Source organism: Acyrthosiphon pisum, chromosome A1, assembly GCF_005508785.2.
Source record: "Acyrthosiphon pisum isolate AL4f chromosome A1, pea_aphid_22Mar2018_4r6ur, whole genome shotgun sequence".
Lineage (NCBI taxonomy): Eukaryota > Metazoa > Arthropoda > Insecta > Hemiptera > Aphididae > Acyrthosiphon > Acyrthosiphon pisum.
Genome location: NC_042494.1, coordinates 80,481,704 through 80,501,477, shown reverse-complemented (window position 1 = coordinate 80,501,477; position 19,774 = coordinate 80,481,704). Strand labels below are relative to the sequence as shown.

The 19,774-nt window shown below is 30.9% G+C and overlaps 2 protein-coding genes and 1 non-coding gene across 3 annotated transcripts; 1 reads left to right on the top strand and 2 right to left on the bottom strand.

Moving 5' to 3' along the window:
* Nucleotides 1–769: 769 nt before the first annotated feature.
* On the bottom strand, nucleotides 770–3,673 carry LOC100159893 (GATOR complex protein NPRL3). The gene is made up of 6 exons (XM_008180509.3): nucleotides 2,637–3,673; nucleotides 2,020–2,241; nucleotides 1,787–1,961; nucleotides 1,562–1,726; nucleotides 1,309–1,476; nucleotides 770–1,243 (listed from the first exon to the last, which is right to left on the bottom strand). The coding sequence occupies exons 1-6, from the start codon at nucleotides 3,233–3,235 to the stop codon at nucleotides 842–844; spliced, it is 1,731 nt and encodes a 576-aa protein (XP_008178731.1). The 5' UTR covers nucleotides 3,236–3,673; the 3' UTR covers nucleotides 770–841.
* Nucleotides 3,572–3,643, top strand: TRNAG-UCC. The gene has a single exon. It is a non-coding gene; the product is annotated as a tRNA-Gly (tRNA).
* Nucleotides 3,674–7,369: 3,696 nt separating the features above from the next.
* On the bottom strand, nucleotides 7,370–17,647 carry LOC100168776 (integrator complex subunit 3). The gene is made up of 16 exons (XM_001944449.5): nucleotides 16,310–17,647; nucleotides 15,927–16,094; nucleotides 15,008–15,273; nucleotides 14,676–14,944; nucleotides 14,466–14,611; nucleotides 14,178–14,409; nucleotides 13,391–13,470; nucleotides 12,261–12,453; nucleotides 10,867–11,037; nucleotides 10,379–10,652; nucleotides 9,095–9,295; nucleotides 8,789–9,030; nucleotides 8,512–8,719; nucleotides 8,256–8,440; nucleotides 7,836–8,185; nucleotides 7,370–7,767 (listed from the first exon to the last, which is right to left on the bottom strand). The coding sequence occupies exons 1-16, from the start codon at nucleotides 16,379–16,381 to the stop codon at nucleotides 7,693–7,695; spliced, it is 3,132 nt and encodes a 1,043-aa protein (XP_001944484.3). The 5' UTR covers nucleotides 16,382–17,647; the 3' UTR covers nucleotides 7,370–7,692.
* Nucleotides 17,648–19,774: the final 2,127 nt, after the last annotated feature.

Below are 19,774 nucleotides of genomic sequence, written 5' to 3'. Positions count from 1 at the left end.
CCCCCCCCCAAGCCCGTATTGTATATTGTTAACAAAAAATGCATATTATTATAATATTGTCATATGGACTATATGGGCCATAGAGGTATGACGCTGTATACGATGTACCTGCTGGGTAAATGGACTAAAAATAGACGACTTGAATTTGTGTTGTAAAAATTGTTGTTTTCTTTTTGTTATAAGATTTTGTGAAATTATAACTTGGCCCTCCCCTAATCAAGGCTCTGGAGCCGCCCCTGAATACCAATAGTATGGGTTAGTATAGTATAAAAATTATATAGTATTCTGTTTGATAAAAAATATCCATTATTAAAAACGATTAATCTATACTATCGCACAGCCCTAAATGTAACCACTGCAATCCAAACTTTTTTTTAAATTATCTTTATTTTCTTACAGACACTTTTGTTGAGTCAAAAAATAAATATAGATTTTATAACTAATAATACATACATAAAAAATTACAATTCAATTATATTTTAAAAACTGTTTGTGATAAAAAAAAATATGATGCAGGTATAACATTATTCATGATTATTTTATAAAAATATAAAATTTGTTCAACTCGCAAGGCTATATTAATATTTTATATAAAAACAATATAACGAGTTAATGAACAAACAAATACATATACATTTAATTTTTGGTCTAATAAAATAAATAATTTAACATTTATTATTCCCCTAAATTTAAATTTAAATTTTAAATATCAATAAATCTAATTGTATTAATTTTAATTATAAAAATATAAAAAAAACCTTTAACTTGAAGACATTAATTTAATTTGTGGCCGATTTTGCACAACTAAACAGTTTTTAAAACCTTAGATATTTTTGTTTCCTTAATGAGAATAAAAATTACTAATTATTGGATCTTCCATTTCAACAGTAACTAGTACATCTTTGAACTTGTCCAACAATTTTAGTAATTCTGATCGCCTGATATTTTCTAAATACATTATCTCTTCTAAATGATGTTCACCAGAAAGATAACCTTGTTTTAACAATCTCATTAATAAACGAAAGTCATCAGGATTTGCTGATGCAGGTATATGCATCAATGCTATTTGTTCATCTTCATCCAAACTGTGAAACATTTCTTCAGCACTTGACATGGAAGAACTGTATCCCCCTGATGACAACTGCAGCCAGTTTTCAGATAGTGTCTGGTATGTAGTCATTGGTGCTTCAGACGGGTGTTTATTATTGTAGTCATGAAACTCTGATTCATCATTATAATATCCCTACAAAAACATATATATAGGTACTTCAGAACGATATTAACTAGAAAATGTATAATAATATTTACAAGTCCTTTACTGGATGGCATAAAATACATATATGTATGATATTGTAATAAGATTTTGTGCTGTAACAACCAAATTAGTATTTGGATTGTGGTTGAGCCACTACTTTTATCTTCAATTGGACACATCTTATACTGTAACGATGTTGGAAAGGAAAATTCACTCATTACCTAATTTTAAATGTAATATGTTAATAAGATTAAATTACTAGATATAAGTTATACAGGATCAAATTATTTGGAAAAAACCAATTACATCCAATAATTTTTGTCCAGGAAACTTCTTTTCAAATTTTTTGGCATATTCATTGTTGCGTTCAGTTGGAACGTTAGGAGCAATGGCATACATGTTTGTTTCGGACAATGGAAATATTACAATTGCGTCACCCCAATAAATCAAATGTCCAGCTATATTAAATACCTGTTAACATGTTGAATTACAATAATATTTAAAACAGACAAATTGACAGTTATGACTTACCTGAGCCAAGGTAAGATCCGAATCAGCAGATAAGGTTTCTAAACTTTTGACAGGGTTATACATGTTGATTAGTCGAACAATTGATGGACTAGAATCTTGTGGCAAGCTGTCCAACAGAACTTTACGGTCGGCCATTAACAGCAAACCATGATATGGTCTAAGTCCTTTTAAACACCTTCAAGCACAAAACATACTAGTACTGATTCACATCATCAAATCAAACATGCTCCCACTTGTTAATAGATTCAGGTTCAAAGTATTGTCCGTCTCTATAGAAATGATGGACCTTGTGTGGCAAACAGAAGCTGACATCTACCCAGTCATTCACTTTTAACTTGATTAAACCATTGGTCACAACACCTTCAAACACAGATTTCAAATCTTGTGCCAAAGAACTGTTTTCGAGAATACTTATGAAATGTTTATTATCAACAGATGAGTCTAGATCACATTCACTATAAGGAAAAATAATCAATATTTAATTCACAAATAATAGTAATTAGTTGGTACCTAATTATTTTTATTTCAAGTAAATACCAGTCTAGACTCTAGAGTCAATATTAAGTCTAGATATTTCAATAACAATTTTACCAGTACGTCATACAATATTAAACAGCAATTGATTGTCCAGCTACATCATAACTTATTGAGTTCCTCAAATTATATCAAAGTTGATTAATTAAGAATTAAGTAAGACTATTAAGTATATTGACACATTGTTATTGAAATAGATTTTTACTGAAAATAAAAAAATAATTTCTGAATCCCATCATCACGTAGTGTTATCATGAATTTATATTAAAAGTATAAATTAATTGCATACGGATTATGTGTAAGATATTATTATTACTTTGTACTCATGGCCATGGTATCATGTATGTAGAGCATATCTTTTATTTGTGAGGATAGATATGCACAACGTTTTTCTTCGTGACGCAAAGCAACGCCTAATACTTTGCTCAGATCGTAGTAGCAATTAGATATTTGACGGCGTGCAAATGCATCTAGCGCAAAAACAATGTTGATCATTATAATAGATGGGCTCTGTGGTTTTTTGTTGCCGCCTTCGCTGCCACTATCGCTCCCGCCAGTCACCAGTTGCATTGGGTGACCGACAAATCGAACATTGTTCACTTTCAGTTCAAACTTGCGGTCGCACAGCTCCATCTTGACGGCGAACAGGCTGGATATGACGTCGTCCGTGAAAATGGTGAGATCGTGCGGTCGCACTGTCTTTACCAATCCTGAGTCTTTGTGCAGGGACCGTTTTTGATCGTTGAAACTCACCTTTACAGGTCCACCGAAACTGTGGAACGGGTAACGGAACAACAGTTTGTCACCCTTACTGTCGTTTTTCACCAGATAAATGCACATAGGATTCGTTTCCGAGTCGGTCAAACGGAATGGCGCCGACGACGTTGAATGTGCCGGTCCCGGGTTTGCAGCCATTTTGGATTTAAAATATTCCGTTGAACAATTAAATAAGATAAAAGTCGTTTTACGTTGTCCTCAGTAGTTGGATTGACATTTTTACCGGCGGAATAGTAATAATGTTTTAATCATTTAATGTATCATGCCGAAATAATATAATATATAAATTATTAAATTTAATAATGGTTAATGAATGGCACCGTCGTCGCCTGTTGGACGTCAATCGCCAATCGGATTCCATTATCAACATGTCTCAATATTATTCTTATCATGATTTTTTGAAAACAAGAACATAGCAATACACTATAGTGATACCTGTTTATATACAGCACCTTTAGTTCATGTCTTCAACTTGCGTTGGTGGTGTAATGGTCAGCATAGTTGCCTTCCAAGCAGTTGATCCGGGTTCGATTCCCGGCCATCGCAGTAATTTTTTTTGCATTTCTTTAATTTTTGTATCGACTCTGAAAAATATTTAATACTCTATAATATATATTATTATTACGAGTACTTTTTAAAGTGTTTAGTAGGTAATCGTAATAATAATATGAACTAATGAACTATGAAGTATCGGCAAATATTAAATTATCCAATATGAAGAATCATGCAAAATACCACAAATATGCTACACGCATTTGCGTATACAATACTATACTAATGTTCAATGGACGATTAATATAGGTAGTGATGCTTAATTCTTATGACAGTCAAACGTTGACCGAACTCATTTCTTCTATGATGTAGGTAACAAAAAAAAAAATGCAAATATATTTTGTATTTTAACACCTCCTACCTACTATATTGGTTATTACAAATACTAAATAGTAAATATATAAAAAATGTCGTCTACAGTCATAATTAGCCATTAGGACGAGGACTTCCAGCATTTGTATATTTGTTTTGAACAATCACAAAAAAAGATCAGCTATATACAAACAAATTTGTTTCATATTATCAAAAATCCAAATCTGTAATTTTATATTGCATATTTAGCCATTTAGACGTAGGTATTATATTTTAGCTTTTTTTGACATATTATTTAGGGTTATTGAACTCTTGATTTATGGAGCATATTATTTTCTTTTACAAAACATTTATCAAAACGATGATCAGTTCTCAAACCATTTGAAATTTGAAACCCTCCTTGGTCTATAGTGAGAGTCTATAGGTTGTAGCGAGCATTTTTGAGTTTATACTCGTAAAGACTTAACTTATGTTCATGTATTGTTATTTGTCAGTGTCTCATAATACGTTCCTTGTTCTTATTTTAGATGCTATTAAGCTATTAGGAAAAAAAGTTGAGTTCATATTTTAGGGCTTTTTAAGTGTGTAAGTGCTCACATATTTTGTTCTTTTTTATTGCAGTATGAAGTGGTAGGTATGACCTCTTCCTTAATCTTAAATGCAAATCTTAAATCATATTCTAAATGATTATTTTTTTTTTAATTATGCTATTATAATACATAATCTAGTCATAGCGAGTAGGAGTCATAGCAGCAGTATCATAAGCTAGTTATTCACCCATTGTTAATTGTTATGTTTATTTTGTAAAAATATAATAAATGTAAAAAACATGGCAACTATGGAATTCTGGAATGCAGTGAATAGAATAATAAATAATAATAAACATAAGAACTGTTGACATTCAATGAAACAATGTAGGACTTAGGTATTTAACAGCGCACCATATATAATAATATAATCTGGGTATAGGCCATTAGGATAAATAACCATTTGGTTTTGGAGATGATTTAAATTACAATATAAAATCAATGGTTCTAGTTGATTTTCTGAATGGAGGTTGTAATACTGCATAGTATACAGGTTGTTCCTGTCTCAGTTACCAACGATTACTACCACAGAAAAAAAAAAGTTGTTTTTCTGATAAAATATAAATTATGCTAATCATAACAATATTATTATTTCTAAAAATTGATTTAACACTATTAATTGTTGCCCTCATCTGACTAAATATTATGTAATGAGAATCTGGCGTTTCAATTTTTTTATCGTAATATTCAATTCTACTAGAACAATTATTTTATATTATTTTTAATAATTTCTAAAATAGATGTTTTTCTTTCTTCCTAGTAGTTCAAAATACCTCTGTATACAACATTTGTTTTTGATGCATGGTAGATCCACGGATAACAAAACATGGTGTCTCAACAGTGCGGCATCTTGAACTTAAGATGGCAGGATGAAAAGGACATTTTGACGACTTAATAATGGCATTTAAGGATTGGTTTTACAATGTATACAATTTTAACTGTCCAAATATTGTAGATAATATTATCATAGTTCTAATACATTCAGTGGCATAGATATGATTTCTGAAAAGGAGGAGGGGAATTCATGAATGGGCTAAATGGAAGGGGAAAATTGGAAAATCCTCCAACCTCTTAAAACTTTTTACTAATATAAAACCAATGAGGGGGATCTCACCCCCATGCTCTTACTGTACTTATGCAAAATAATATATGTAATATATAATTCAGATTTATAAAAAATATGATTTTATATTAAAGTTCTATTTAATATTTGATAAAATTAATATGAAGATTAATAAGGAGTGTATAAAGCCCCACAGACGTTATATTAAAATCTCCCGCTCCCCTCTAAAAAATTCTGGCTATGCGTTTGTGCTATTATGTTTATGTAATTTTAATTTTATTACACATAATCCTCTACTACCAAAGCAACAGAACCCCAGTGCAATGTACAGACGGTTTACGCAGCACTGTGTTGTTCATCCCTTGTGATTTATCAAAACTTACCAATTTTTTTTTAAACCTAACTTACTTAACCTTTCAATTTTCTCCAGTTTTATTAGTTGTGCAATCAATTATATTTTCACAATTTTCTACTTTATTTTTAAAAACCATTCTAAAAAATATAAAACACATTAAATTATTTGTATCACAACAGATGTTTTGACATAATAATGGTTTGGGTTATTTCAGTTTTGCTTTATAGTATTCAACATTTTGGTGGAGCTAAATTAATAGATAATTGGTTAGAGCCCAAATGGCATATATTTGCCAAGGATCTTGTACTCTTTTTAAATTTATCTTTATAGTTATTTATATTGAATAAATAAATTAGGTTTTTACTAATAATTAATACTATATGATGCAAATTCCAATCATTGTTTTTCTCTTTGATGAATAGATTGCACACATCTTAAAATACAGAATTATAAACTAGTCAAATGAATTTGAATGTATTAAACTATTAAGGCATCAATCACCAAATAAACATTTTATAGGAGTAAAACTAAAATTATAATTATAACTATAAATTGTTACCGTTATTTATAGTTTTAACTAGTTTTAATAATATTGCTATAAAATAACCATGGTGGTTAAAATAATGCACAAAATCACAGAACAGTAATATACTCTGTGAGTTTTATAATATGGAATTTTAAATGTAGGTGTAGAGCTGTAGAATATTCCTTAAAAGTTTAAAATATTGTATACTTGCTATTTCAGGAAAATACTTATAGTGGCAGTAAAAAAGTGATATGCTGTGCCAAGTTTGTTCTTGAAACATAATATTTTTTTTTAGTTTGATTTGTTGAGAAAAATTGCCAAAATACATATAAAAAAAAACCGGTGAACAAATAGTAAAAAAGAATCTGTTTTAACAAATTCTTGAATACTCAGGTTGGTGCAACCTCTGCCCAGAATAATTTTTTTTCAGTACATTCTATACCTAAAAACACCAGCTAATTCCTACATTTCACTTTTTTGTTCATTTTTTTTTTAAACATTATACTAATATAAATTAAACTGGAAAAATTGTTAAATTTAAGCTAAAAAATATTGTTATTTATTTTTTATTACTTTTTATTAATATTAGATAAGAAAAGAAGTATTAAATATTAACTATAGATACTCAGAGAAAATATTTTAACATTTTAAATGTAAGTACTTTGACATTTGTTTAATTTATGTAAAAATGTTAATTTTATTGCTAAAATATCAAATTATTTTGTACAATTTGAAAAACCAGTTAAATTTCTTTAGCAGAGAATATAAATTCTTATTTAATAACAAAAGGTCCTTTTCACCCAATTACTTCACTATATCAGTTATAGGTTGTTTGTTTAGGATACACAAAAATGTATGGTTATGAAAGATGAAAAAATGTAATTCATTTAAATATATTCAGTTAAAAATATTAGTATTTACAAAAACAGTCACATTACAAACAATAAAAATAATGAACTACACTGTATTAACATGTTAATCGATTAACAATTTAAGAAAATAATTTTTCACCGATTTTTTTTTGTATATATATATATATACACACACACATATATATAAATTTGTTTTTAACATTATTACAATTAAATTAAAATTTGGGGGAGGAATTAAACTGTGGAAAACATCTGTGTCTGTTTAGCACTGTATAATAACTTATGGTAGAGTATAAATGATTCTACCCTGGAGTAAAGATACCTTATATCAATCGCTTTCAGAGGCGACTGCATTTATTTTTCTCCGTTTTTTTGTCTGTCTTGGTTTTATAACTTCTTCTTCCTGAAAGAATAGATAAATCACATAAATACTTAAATGAACAAATACATTCTACAAATCGGTTGACTTACTTCACTAGACTCTTCAGAGCTGTCTGAAAGGTCTTTTATCACAGACTTAGCATTTTTTTTGTTACTATTACCAAACGTAGGAGCTGCTTTACGACCACGTTTACCACTTGTTGAATTTCTATTGGTAGTTGGTGTATGTGGTTCATCTTCTTCGAGCAACTGAAAAAGGTTGCTAAACAACATGCGCTGTGTATCTGTACATGCAGCTTGTGCAATTTGCAAAGCTTTTTGCATGCCTTCAGCGCGAAACAGTACAGGACAAGTACCCCGACTTCGAATGCGTTCCATGTGACCAAGTATTCGCTCAGCACTGGGTGGCGCAACTCCACCTCTAGAACCTAAACCCTGTCCTGTAATATAATTAATTATATAATAAAAAAAAGCTTATAGCAATCAGCTATGTATGAAAAAGTAAATTACCTTGTCCACGTTTTCGTTTGGTTGGAGACACAACTGGACATCTACTAATTAAAAGTTGGGAAACAAGATTAGCTACATTATCTCCATGTTCCAAATACCAACTAGATATCACAGATATAACAAATTGGTCATTTAAAGGTTTAATTTCTCTACATAGTATAGGTTTCAATAAATCTAACGTGGGCCTAAAAAAATGAATTAGATTTTATTAATAATTAATTTTTTATGTAATGCATTTAAAATAAAATAAACTTACTTTTCTTTTTTTAGCGTGAGCAAAATACTAGTCAGGGTTTCAGGGTGATTATTGTAGTCTAATTTTGTGATATTTGATAATATCACTTTAATATCAATGTCATGTGCAGACACCAATTGCCAAAAAAAATATTGTTCCATTGTTTCCCAATCCAATGAACTAGTTGCTAATGATGGTACTGCGTCAGATCGAAACATGCTTAATTTACCTAGTAAATAATTAGAGGAAGTGAATTAATAAAAAAATATTATTCAAGTGTTCAAAAAAAAAATGTTACCTTGCAAAATTAGACAAATTATTTCTTGTATTTGTGAGCCATCAATAGTAGATACAACTAAATGTAAGAAATCTTCATTTCCAACAACAATCTTTGAAAACTGATCATAGACAGCCGGGATTAGCCAACAAAACATTGATGTATCATCTTCTTGGCATAACTGAAGATCACTTAATAAACATTCATTTAATTCAACTTCTTGAGTTTCACAAAATTCTTTGTATACATGAGACTTGATACCACTTAAAATAAAACATTAAAATTAATATTATTATCGCATAAATTATGTTTAAATTTTAAACTTACTTAACTTTCCGATCGGCATTGTTGTTTATTAAGCTGCTCACTTGCAAATAATAGAGCAATAGATATCCAATTCTGGTTTGGTGTGTTCTCATTTCAGCTAGCAAAGAAAAAAGTTGTAACCTTCGTGAGTCTTCTTCAGCAAATTGGGTTAGACTACGAAACATAACAAATATTGGTTTTCCAATACTGTCTTCCAATGCACTATAAAATTTAATATAAAATAAAAAATGATTAGTATGTATCAAATTATATAATTTATGGTTTTTCCTGTTTTAAGGTAGGTACAAATAAAAACAAATAAATATTTCTAAAGATATATTTGTACAAAATATTGTATGATATATAAAGTTATTTATTTCATGAACATATAACACGTTAGTACGGGCATGGCTGTTTTTTATAATTTATAAAATAAAATAAAATAATTATTTCTAAAGATATATTTGTACAAAATATTGTATGATATATAAAGTTATTATAAATTAATAATAATAATAAATAGTTTTTGTCAGTAGTTATTTAAATATTTATTTTAATCAATATCTTCTATAATTATTATAAGCATGCTCATACTTTTGTAACGTATGTTACATCATACCGTTTATTTTATAAGCATCATAATATGCACAATAGGCATATTATGCACTGACTATAATATATTAAGCCCCTCTGGTTTAGGTGCCACTTATATATTTTATGATTGTAAGGCTCCGGCCAATATCGTTATGTAAGGAAAAGGCAGTTCGCCGCGATTCCATCACGCGCTTGAACTCCGTACAATCCTACATTTTTGGTAACTTTGTTCGTATATTGTAAGTAATAATAAATGTGTTTGTATTAATAATAGTTTAGACCAATCGTTATTTATTTGTAATATTAAGATCCTAATACCATTCGTGCTCCCGAACTACGGTAAAAATATATTCAAAAGAACTAATTTCTTCCCTGAATATCTTATATTTAACAGGTCATCCCCGACCACGTTACACTTTATTTTATAAATAACATAGAGAAAGTATTAAAAATACAAGTTATATATAAAATGCTTCTATTCATTATTAATCAAACAATCAATGACAACAATTATATAGGTTTTAATGTATCACTAAATGTATAGAATAAAGTAAATATTAAACTTTTTAGTTTGGCCAAAAAGAGAGAGGTCAAAGATTAGAGATTTTGGTCAAAATGAGTTTTGCCCATTAGTATTACCATATTTACTCAACTGTCTCCAAATATAAATATTGTGGTGTTAGATCAAATTAATAAAGAATAATAACTTACTCATCATTAAGTACAGATGGCAAGATCTTTTCTTCAATTTGATTTTTCAATAAACACGAAATACAAGAGCCTAATGCTGCTAACATTTCTGGATATATATCATCATCCTGTATAATTAACTGAACTATTTTCTCCATAGCTTCGCATTTTCTTTCATTATCTTTTTCAAAATATAAAGTTTCAGTCTCCAGTCTCAATTCTTTAGTTAAAGTTTGCAAAGCTTCTTTATCCAAATCAAGCGGAAGTACATTTTTTTCTTTTAGTTTAACTTTCACTGAAATATAATTAATTTGAGCATTAAAATGAATATATCTTCTGAACAAATTGAGAAAGGATCTTGGCGTCGAAAGTTAGGTTTTAGTCTCTGACTAAACCAATCATTCACCAAGGATCCATTTCACATTGAATATAGTACATATTAAATAAAGTTATCCAAATTGTATTTTCAATAATTTGGATAACTTTCTAATTTTAATTGATTAGCATACATGGGATTGTTTTAATAGCAGGTACACTGTTATTTTCAATAATAATATTTTTCTTAGGACTTGTTTCAGGTTCTTCGTCACTAAATGAGATATCATCATTTTCTGATATTAACTCATCTTTAAGTGATGTGAGTAAATTATCCATTATGTCATCATTTTTAATCGGATCACCTGAAATAAAAATGGCTAAATTAATTGAAATATATATTTATTATTTATTATTTAATATTATATAGTATAATTATTAATTATTAATTTTAGACTATAGGTGATGAGAGTGAATGTATTGTATTTACAATTATGTGTTTTTTTTTCTGCCATTAACATTTGGAAGAGTAAAACTGCACAGATTTTTTACATCAGCTTTTTTTCTGATGGAAAAGTGAATGTAGTTGGTCCATTTAGGAGGTTAAAATTGAAATTTCCAATTAGATTTGGAAGTGTGAAGGAAAAAAATGAAGGTATAATGGAAATTTTTATGCAAAATCAATTTTCGAAATATTTAAATTAGCATTTTCCATGCATGGTAGTAAAATTTTCAAAATATTTTCTTGAAAATGTTTGTCAATAAAATGTTACACTTAGTAAAAAAGCTTGAAAATGTAATGCAAACGTCCTCATAAGTTTCTTGAATAACAGTTCAAAAATATTACAGACACATAAGCATGATTACTATATGATTTTTATATGCATTACAGTTAAAATGTATACAAAATTCATCCAAATACCGAAACTTCACAAATTATTTTTCAGTTTGAAATTAATAATTTTTTTGTTTTTATAGCTGACATAAGAAATTTTAATAGAATTTTGCTAACAAATTGTTCTACCTTTGTCAAAAATTAGTTTTACGGTTGGTATGAATAATTTTTTAAGAGTATCTGATTTTTAGTTTTTTGTATGCCTTGATTAATCATTGAATTCAAATCTAACACATCCATTACAATGACATACTCGTCAACTACTGTCCAGTATAGTTGTACCCATTTGTCCACCTTTTTGAACAGTGAACTCATAATATTCAAAAAAAATTATTTATTTTGAACATTTAAGATATGTGAAGTTATGACATATAGAATTCATTTGCAATTTCGGCATATTATTATATAAGATGTTTATATATTTCACCGTTGGGTTTGTTGGTAAACTCAATAAATATTTAACTTTTATACATTATATTTTTTAAAAAACCAAAAATTGCTTCAGATTATATAAGAATAAAATTAGTGGGTTCACAAATAAATATTAAAGAGATGAAAAAAGAGCAACATAAAATGTCTTATATTTTCCAAAAAAGTAAATACTTTTAGAAATAATAAATGTTCTAAATGCTACAAGATTCACTATTACAGTTTTAACTAATTAAATTAACATAAATAAAAAAAATATATTACCTTGAACAGCAGGCGGATCACAAAATTCCCGGAAAGTATTTTGTATCATGGCTCTAAGTTCACCATCTATTCGAGGATTTGTAAACAAAGGAACTAATGAAGCTAAGACTCTTTTATCAAGAATTTGCTTCAGTGAAACAAAAATACCATTGCGTATTCGCTCCGATTGAGCTGGATAAAAATTAGGAATAATCTGAAAATGAAAAAATATTTAATAATTAACCACAAATAAAATAATTTATTTTATGGAATAAAATGTATTATTGTAAGTGGCCCAATTTACTATTACCCACCATAAGAAACAACTTGAAGATTTCTAATGAACTAATAAATAATAAATATAAGACATATCCAAAATACTTTATAAAAAACTATGACACAAAATTAAGTTAATTTTTTTTAGAGTTCCATTAGAAAATTAAATAGTTACTTTAAAACATAATAGGTAATACATAATATTATGCATATTGCATATTATGATCACGTCTTGGAATATATTTATAAGAATAAAATTATCAAGTTAAAAAAAAATAACTGGCTAACTTTCTTTTTCTCGGATTTTCTGTTCTGTATGGATTAGAGTATTAGACCATTCATTAAAATACTACAGACTTTTTCATACAGCCACGCTGTGTTAATTCTATTATATACATTGACTCTTGATTTTTTTATGCTTGATGATGCAAAGTTATGATAATTTGTATATATCTGTGCCATTTCTTGACCTACTCTAACCTAACTTACCCACCATAATAATCATAGTTATAATTTTAGTAAGTATAGTACATAGAGATCGATTTTGTTTTACTCCATATATAGCAAACGGAACAGAACTATGTAACAAAAAGTAAGTTCAACTCCATCTGATGCAGACGTAAATATGATTAAAAATATGGGAGGGGCTAAATATATCAATTAGAGCACGTATATGCAAGAGTATACACCAACATAAGCTAAGTTAAGGTTAGTAAGACATTTTTTATTTTTTTTAGAGGGAGCTAAGCCCTTAATGCCACTCCCTTGAATACGCATAAATGCGCTGAGCGATTTCCCTATAAATATTATGAATAGACAGAATGTCAGTAATACTAGAATCTATTAAAAACTCAAGTTATAAAATTAATAATTACTCGGCATAAAAAGTCCAGCAAACTGGCAGTTACTGTTGGATGAATACGTAAAGAGTTAAGCATAACTAAAATGGCTGGTTCTGTAAAAAAAAATATATATACATTTTTTATAATTACAATGCAAGTAATTTAATGTTACTTAATATAAATGATATAATTAAGTATTTTAAATAATTAAAATACATTTTAATGCAATATATTAAATTAAAATCTCAGTTATGGCTACATCCTCATGGTTTGGCCATGTACCGGATTTTATTTACTGTTAAGTAACATTAGATAAAACTTACCTATTATCAAATTTTTAGAGGATAATATAAACTGGACCCTAAGAATAGTTTTCTTCATAAAATTTTTTTAAAACATGTAATATGAATATGAATAAAAGAATTATTAAAGTATTTTCAACTAATTTAAAAAAAAAAATGACAAAAAAACTCAGTGCTCAGGTCCAGTTTATATTATCTTCTACAAATTTGGTAACATGTAAATTTGTTTTAATATTAACTATCAAAAATTGTAATAAGATTACAGTGCGTAGATTTGCTGTTTGACGTATGAAACAGAGACAATACATTTGGGTATAAAGCCCGATCCAGACCAAGAAATATTTGTCGGAAACACATATTACTGACATTATCGTCGATAAATATTTATGTTAACGCTTATGATGGAAAATCAGAAACATTATCGATAACAATTGCCGGAAAAACGTGTTTCCGACAAATTTTTCATTCGTTTGGACAGGATTTTATGTCCTTAAGTTTTTAAACTGCTCATGACTTACCAATATTCATAATATTATCATGTTTTGGATCATAACAAACCCAGTCATAAAATAGAGCCATTTTGGCATTTGCCAAAGCTATATTTGATGTACACGTGGTAATAAGCCAACCAATAACAGCCCAACGAGGTATAATGTCTGAACACAACAATTCATTTGTGGGATGTATTAGCCCAACAATAAATCTGATTAAATCACTTCTTAGCGATTGTGCTTCAGGCGTATTCAAATACTGCAAGATAATAAAAACAATATTATTTGAGAAAATAAAATAAATATTTTTTATACTTTGTTTTGAAACCATTCTTGGTATCTTTTATGATGACCAAATCGAACTGAAGAAGTAAAGAACACTAATTTACGTTCCATATCAGGTGTTAGTCGTGATTGTAAAAATCTTCGAGATGTTCGGGTTTCCAATATTTGTATAATACCTAAAAAAAATTTATTAATTTTAACAATACATCCATTTTTGCTCTTAACCAAATTATTAACTACCATTTGTTAAACTTGGACTTAATGATTGAGGATTATGAAGTAAATCTTTCCACAATGTTTCAAATTCCTGTATACGTGAAACATTTTGTAATAATCTGATTAGGTCTCGACCAATAACCAAACAATCTGTGAATCGATCACGTAGTAAAGATATAGTGAACGCCACTTCTCGATTGCGTAGGGGAATTAAACTAGAATGATCTTCAATAAAACGTAAAAAAGAATACACAACAGAAGCTATCAACCAAGGAAATCTCTCTAACCATTTTCTAAAAAAAAAAAAATCACATTATGAAATGTAATTAAAATGTATAATTCAATATAAAACATACCTATGGTCTTGATAAAGATCAAGGAGATATTCAATGAGTGCAATATTGGTTGTGGAAATGTCACCACCTGCTGCATTTCTCATCAGGTTCCAACAAAGGTTATCTACACCAGCAATGTTGTTGCGTACCATTTCGCGGACTAGCCACAATAGTTGTTTGCGAGGAGGCTCTAGAAGTCGACTCCATTTTTCTAATGTAAATTGTTGTAAATGAGATATAACACTTTGCAAACCATCACGTGATAACAAAGTTAAATCTCTATATATCTGTTAAAAGAATAAATTTAGAATTAATATAATTTTTTATTAAAAAATACAAATAAATTGTACAACTGTACAATTAAAAGTTGTCAACAAGTAGTTGAAAATGTGTTTAACAGACTTCCGGGTGGGTTTCAATAAAATTAGTTTTTCATTAAATATTGTACCTTCGATCAAAAGCAGCAACTAATAGCAATTCTGAAGCATCTAACCACCAAAAATAGGACCTATGTCAGTATGTCATACTCAAGGGCTATGACCTATATATTATCATGGTTTTTTTTTTTTACTTAACACCACCAAAATTAAGAACCAGTTGTTATTTATGATATACTTTAATTCTAGGAAAAATAAAGCGAATACAAATTAAAATATTTGTTTTTTAGGAATAAGTAATATAATGAGACATGTACAAATATGAATTAGGTAATATTCAAAAATTGACTAATATAAAGTTTAAACAACAACAATAACAATTTTGAATCATTGTGTGATAAGTATACATTATATTTAATGAATGAGGCGCATAATACCATAAAAATAATATTTATACAACACGCCTGTAAAAAAAAAAAATGAAATTGAAAACCCAATAGTAAGTAGGTATCTGTTACACACTACAGACGTTTTCAACAATACTGGGCTCACAGCATACATACTTTGTCAGCGTTTTTTGTGTCTAGGAGCACAGCAGTCAGCAGCCCTAAACTGATGACTTCCTCTTGGCTCTTGTCCTTGCTGATGTGGCTGGTGAGCGCGTCATGGTACTCGCGATCGTTGAGGCCAGTCGTTAGGCTCTGGAGGGTTTGATAACACCGTTCGTATTTCTAAGGGATAAAACAAAATAAAGACCCGATATCGATGGATACTACGACGACGGTCAACGCACACGGCTCGCGCACACAACGTACGATATTATACGACGACGACGTGCGGGTCGTGCACACACACACGGCACGACATTGTTATAGTATCATTGCGTACAAGAGTGCGAGCAAGGTACGGCGTGACAGAGCGGTTGATCGTCGACGACTGCGCTTACCTCTTCGATCTCGTCCTTGCGCTCGATCACCGAATATGTGAACAACTTCAGCTGCTGCTGCTGGGCTGTCATGGTTCCACGGCAATACGGCTATCATCAAACAACAATATAGCGCAACACCTCCACCGCCACCATAATAAATATCAACAACTCCTATCCCGCGCTCTCGACGGCACACCGCCCGTGTTGCTGTCGCTGCCGCTCACGTATCGTCGACGCGCACATGCACCAGAATTTCGGTGGCCAGACCCATGTTCCGGCGGGGGCGGTCGGTGGTCCCTGCAGACCACGATATTATGTGTCGTCTACGATGACGTTATTATAGGTAGTCACTACCTACGTGTTCGTCGCTCGGTTCGGGTGACGCGCTCGCACGCGTTGCGTCTCGGCGACTGGTCCAGCAGCTGACGACACTACGACAGTAGCGAGCGACGAGTGACGACGACTAATGAGTAATGACTACAGGTCGGCCAAGCACTAAGCAGAACTGCACAAGCGATACGTGCGTGCGTGACACGATCGAGCCAAGGACGTCTTGAGAGTTGATCGCTGTCGGTCGCCGTGCGCGAACAATGCGGCAACGGTCGATCGGCGACGGTGGTTATTTATTTGTTTTGTTGTTGTTGTTGTTCTGTGGCACTCTGGCAGCGAATAGTGACCAGCGGGCAGCGGGTCGCTTCGAGAATCGGGGTAACGTTAGCTGAAACGTTTTTCGTTTATTTATGTATTTGTTTTTTTTTTACCCGTAGGTAGTCAGTTCGAAACACGATAACGTCGCGCGCGCCCCGGACCGGACCCTTACGCGCGTGTGTAAGTGCGTGCGAGCGTGCGTGCGATAATGAATAAAATAATAATAATAATAATAATAATAATAATAATAAATAATAATAATAATATTATAACGTCTCCTCGGTCCTAGGCGGACGGCGGACGACCAGAGCGAAGGCGACGGAACTATCGAGTGGGAAAGCGGTGCGAGGAGAGAGGATTTTTGGCGTCCCACAAAAAAATTGTGTGCGCGCCTATATTATTATTACGACGGTGCCCGATATCGGCCACACCGCGTGTGGGATATTATCGCGTGTGTGTTGTGCGTTGTGTATGTTAATGTGATAATAATAAAAAAAAAAAAAACCGAAATTTCGAAAGAAAGAGAAACAAACACACCGCGACGAACCGTCGGTGAGAGATAAAGAATGAGGGAGGGGGAGTGTGCTGCGTGTGATAGCGCACTGTGCCAGTGTGAACTGAGAGAGAGAGAGAATGTGCGCGCGCACGCTTTTAACGACACATTAAAAACGCGCACGTCCCGATACCGAGTGCTGACTGGCGACTGCTGAGTGCTGAGTCTGACTGCCTGAGCGCCAAGCGGTGAGCGCCTCGACCGACGCACCGAGCTACGGATGTCTGAGCTCCGGCGGGCGGCGGCCGTGTAGAGACGGACGACAACGATACGACGTATGTTCCGCCGCCGCCAATGCTCTATCATAGAGCCTCTATGCTTGTACTACGCTAACGTATGAGTGTTGTAGTACTACGTTACACGCGGCTATGCCTTCCCATATTGCTGCCTATATTATATTGCAGCAGTCGTAATTTTCTTTTTTTCTGTCCTCAATATTTATTCGAACGTTCTGTTTCCTGTTATTTGGCTATATTCCTCTCCACCCAGGTCGATAAAACAAGAAATATGTTAATGATTTGTGTATGACACCGCATATTATAACCTTCACGACTAATATGATTTTTCTTTTCTGTTTTATGATAGTCACAACGTTACCTGCCTAACCAGAGGTGTGCTCAGGGATTTTGAATGGAAAGAATTTTAAAAAAAATGAGCAAATTGCCTGATCTAAAATTGAGAAATACGATAATTATTATAATTATGTGTAAGTACATATTATATATTGTGTCTAACTGGCAACTCCCCATACCACCCCTCCCACAAAATTTAATTCATATTCAATGATACACCCTAATAAATATTCCTGTTATATAACCAGATATCCTGCTAATTGCTAATTAAGTATCGACGTACAGTCATAGGAAAGTTAAGGGCTTAATAATATAGTTAACTTTAGTTGCGTTATTTGTATTGTCGCAATGTCGCAGACACGCGACGTATCCACGTATGGATTTCAGGCAGCGAGTTGAGTGAGAGTGTAGCTCACTCTGTCGGGTGACCGATCGGCTTTATTGCGGCACCTCCGCCTTGCACTCCTCCCAAAAATCGCTCCGTCAAACCGGTGTGTGTTTAAGGGGGCATGTACTCAAAGTCGACTACAGTCTACAGTCGAGTCACCTCCCCGTCAGTCGTCAGTCAATATAATTTTGGTACCACTCAAATATCATTGCTGCTGTGCCCTATGAGTAGTGAGCACCTAGTAGGTACCTAAGCACTTTTCAGGGTAATCAGAAATAAATCCCCATAGAAAATACTTATATTTTATAGTTGTACCTACATCTTGAAATACTCATAAATCTCCTTAAAATAATATATAATAAAAAGCCTATGATATTGCCTAGATAATAATCTTACCTATAAATTGTACAAAATGTCAATTCACTCTACGTAACGTAACTGAGTATACGTAACTAACGTGATCTGCTGAGCGTACAATTTTCGCTTTTTTAAATTAGTATTTTAATTTTTTTATACTTAAAATGACTTAAATATTTATATACTATATTACTGTGGAAGTGTTTTTGTTGACACACTGTATATTATTTATCGTTTCCACTTCATAAAATAGACAACTTTCCATGCATAGATCGAATTCGTATTCGAGTAATAATACTGTTTTAGTGTTTTCGATCAGAAATTAAAATTATATTATAATAAATAAATATTAAATATGTTTGACACTTAAAAGTATCCAATTATACATCAATTTTACAGTAAAATCTAGACAAATTTGTTACTTGAAGTCATAAAAATTACCTCCCACTAAATATCAATAATTCATATAATTGTAGTTTTATTACTTTTTCTCGTATATAGTCATATAGATAATGTTATTACTTATTACTTATTAGGTACTTATAATTATTATAAAATTGATAATTTTAATATATTAGATATTAATCTTTAGTTAAAAATCATTTAAGATGTTACTATGTTAGGATTCATAACCAGGAAAACGATTAATTTTAAAAATATTAACTCATTTAAAACATTATATTATATTTTAATTTCTCTGTTATATTTATCAAATTGAGATTCTACTTCGGTACTGTACTATCATTACTTAAGGGTGCTTCTCTTTTTATAATTAAAGAAATATTTATAAAGAAATATCATTTAATATAATATGTACATTGTACATATTTATCAATATTATAATAATATAATTATTATTATCGTTCTAGTTTTATAATTTTTATTATTATTAATTATTATTTTTGACAGTTGTCTCCAACAGTTAGTTATAGCTTTGGGGATTTTTTTTCCTAGATTCCTTCTTA

Excerpts from the sequence above, each read along its gene's own strand:
- LOC100159893 (XM_008180509.3), bottom strand. The coding sequence starts at position 3,235 with ATGGCTGCAAACCCGGGACCGGCACATTCAACGTCGTCGGCGCCATTC. Across the intron at positions 1,477-1,561 it reads CTGGACAAAAATTATTGGAT|GTAATGAGTGAATTTTCCTT; the intron begins GTAATTGGTTTT and ends ATTTAAAATTAG. Across the intron at positions 1,244-1,308 it reads TGCCATCCAGTAAAGGACTT|GGATATTATAATGATGAATC; the intron begins GTAAATATTATT and ends ATGTTTTTGTAG.
- LOC100168776 (XM_001944449.5), bottom strand. The coding sequence starts at position 16,381 with ATGACAGCCCAGCAGCAGCAGCTGAAGTTGTTCACATATTCGGTGATC. Across the intron at positions 12,454-13,390 it reads TGCTGGACTTTTTATGCCGA|ATTATTCCTAATTTTTATCC; the intron begins GTAATTATTAAT and ends TTTCATTTTCAG. Across the intron at positions 9,296-10,378 it reads CCATCTGTACTTAATGATGA|TGCATTGGAAGACAGTATTG; the intron begins GTAAGTTATTAT and ends TAAATTTTATAG.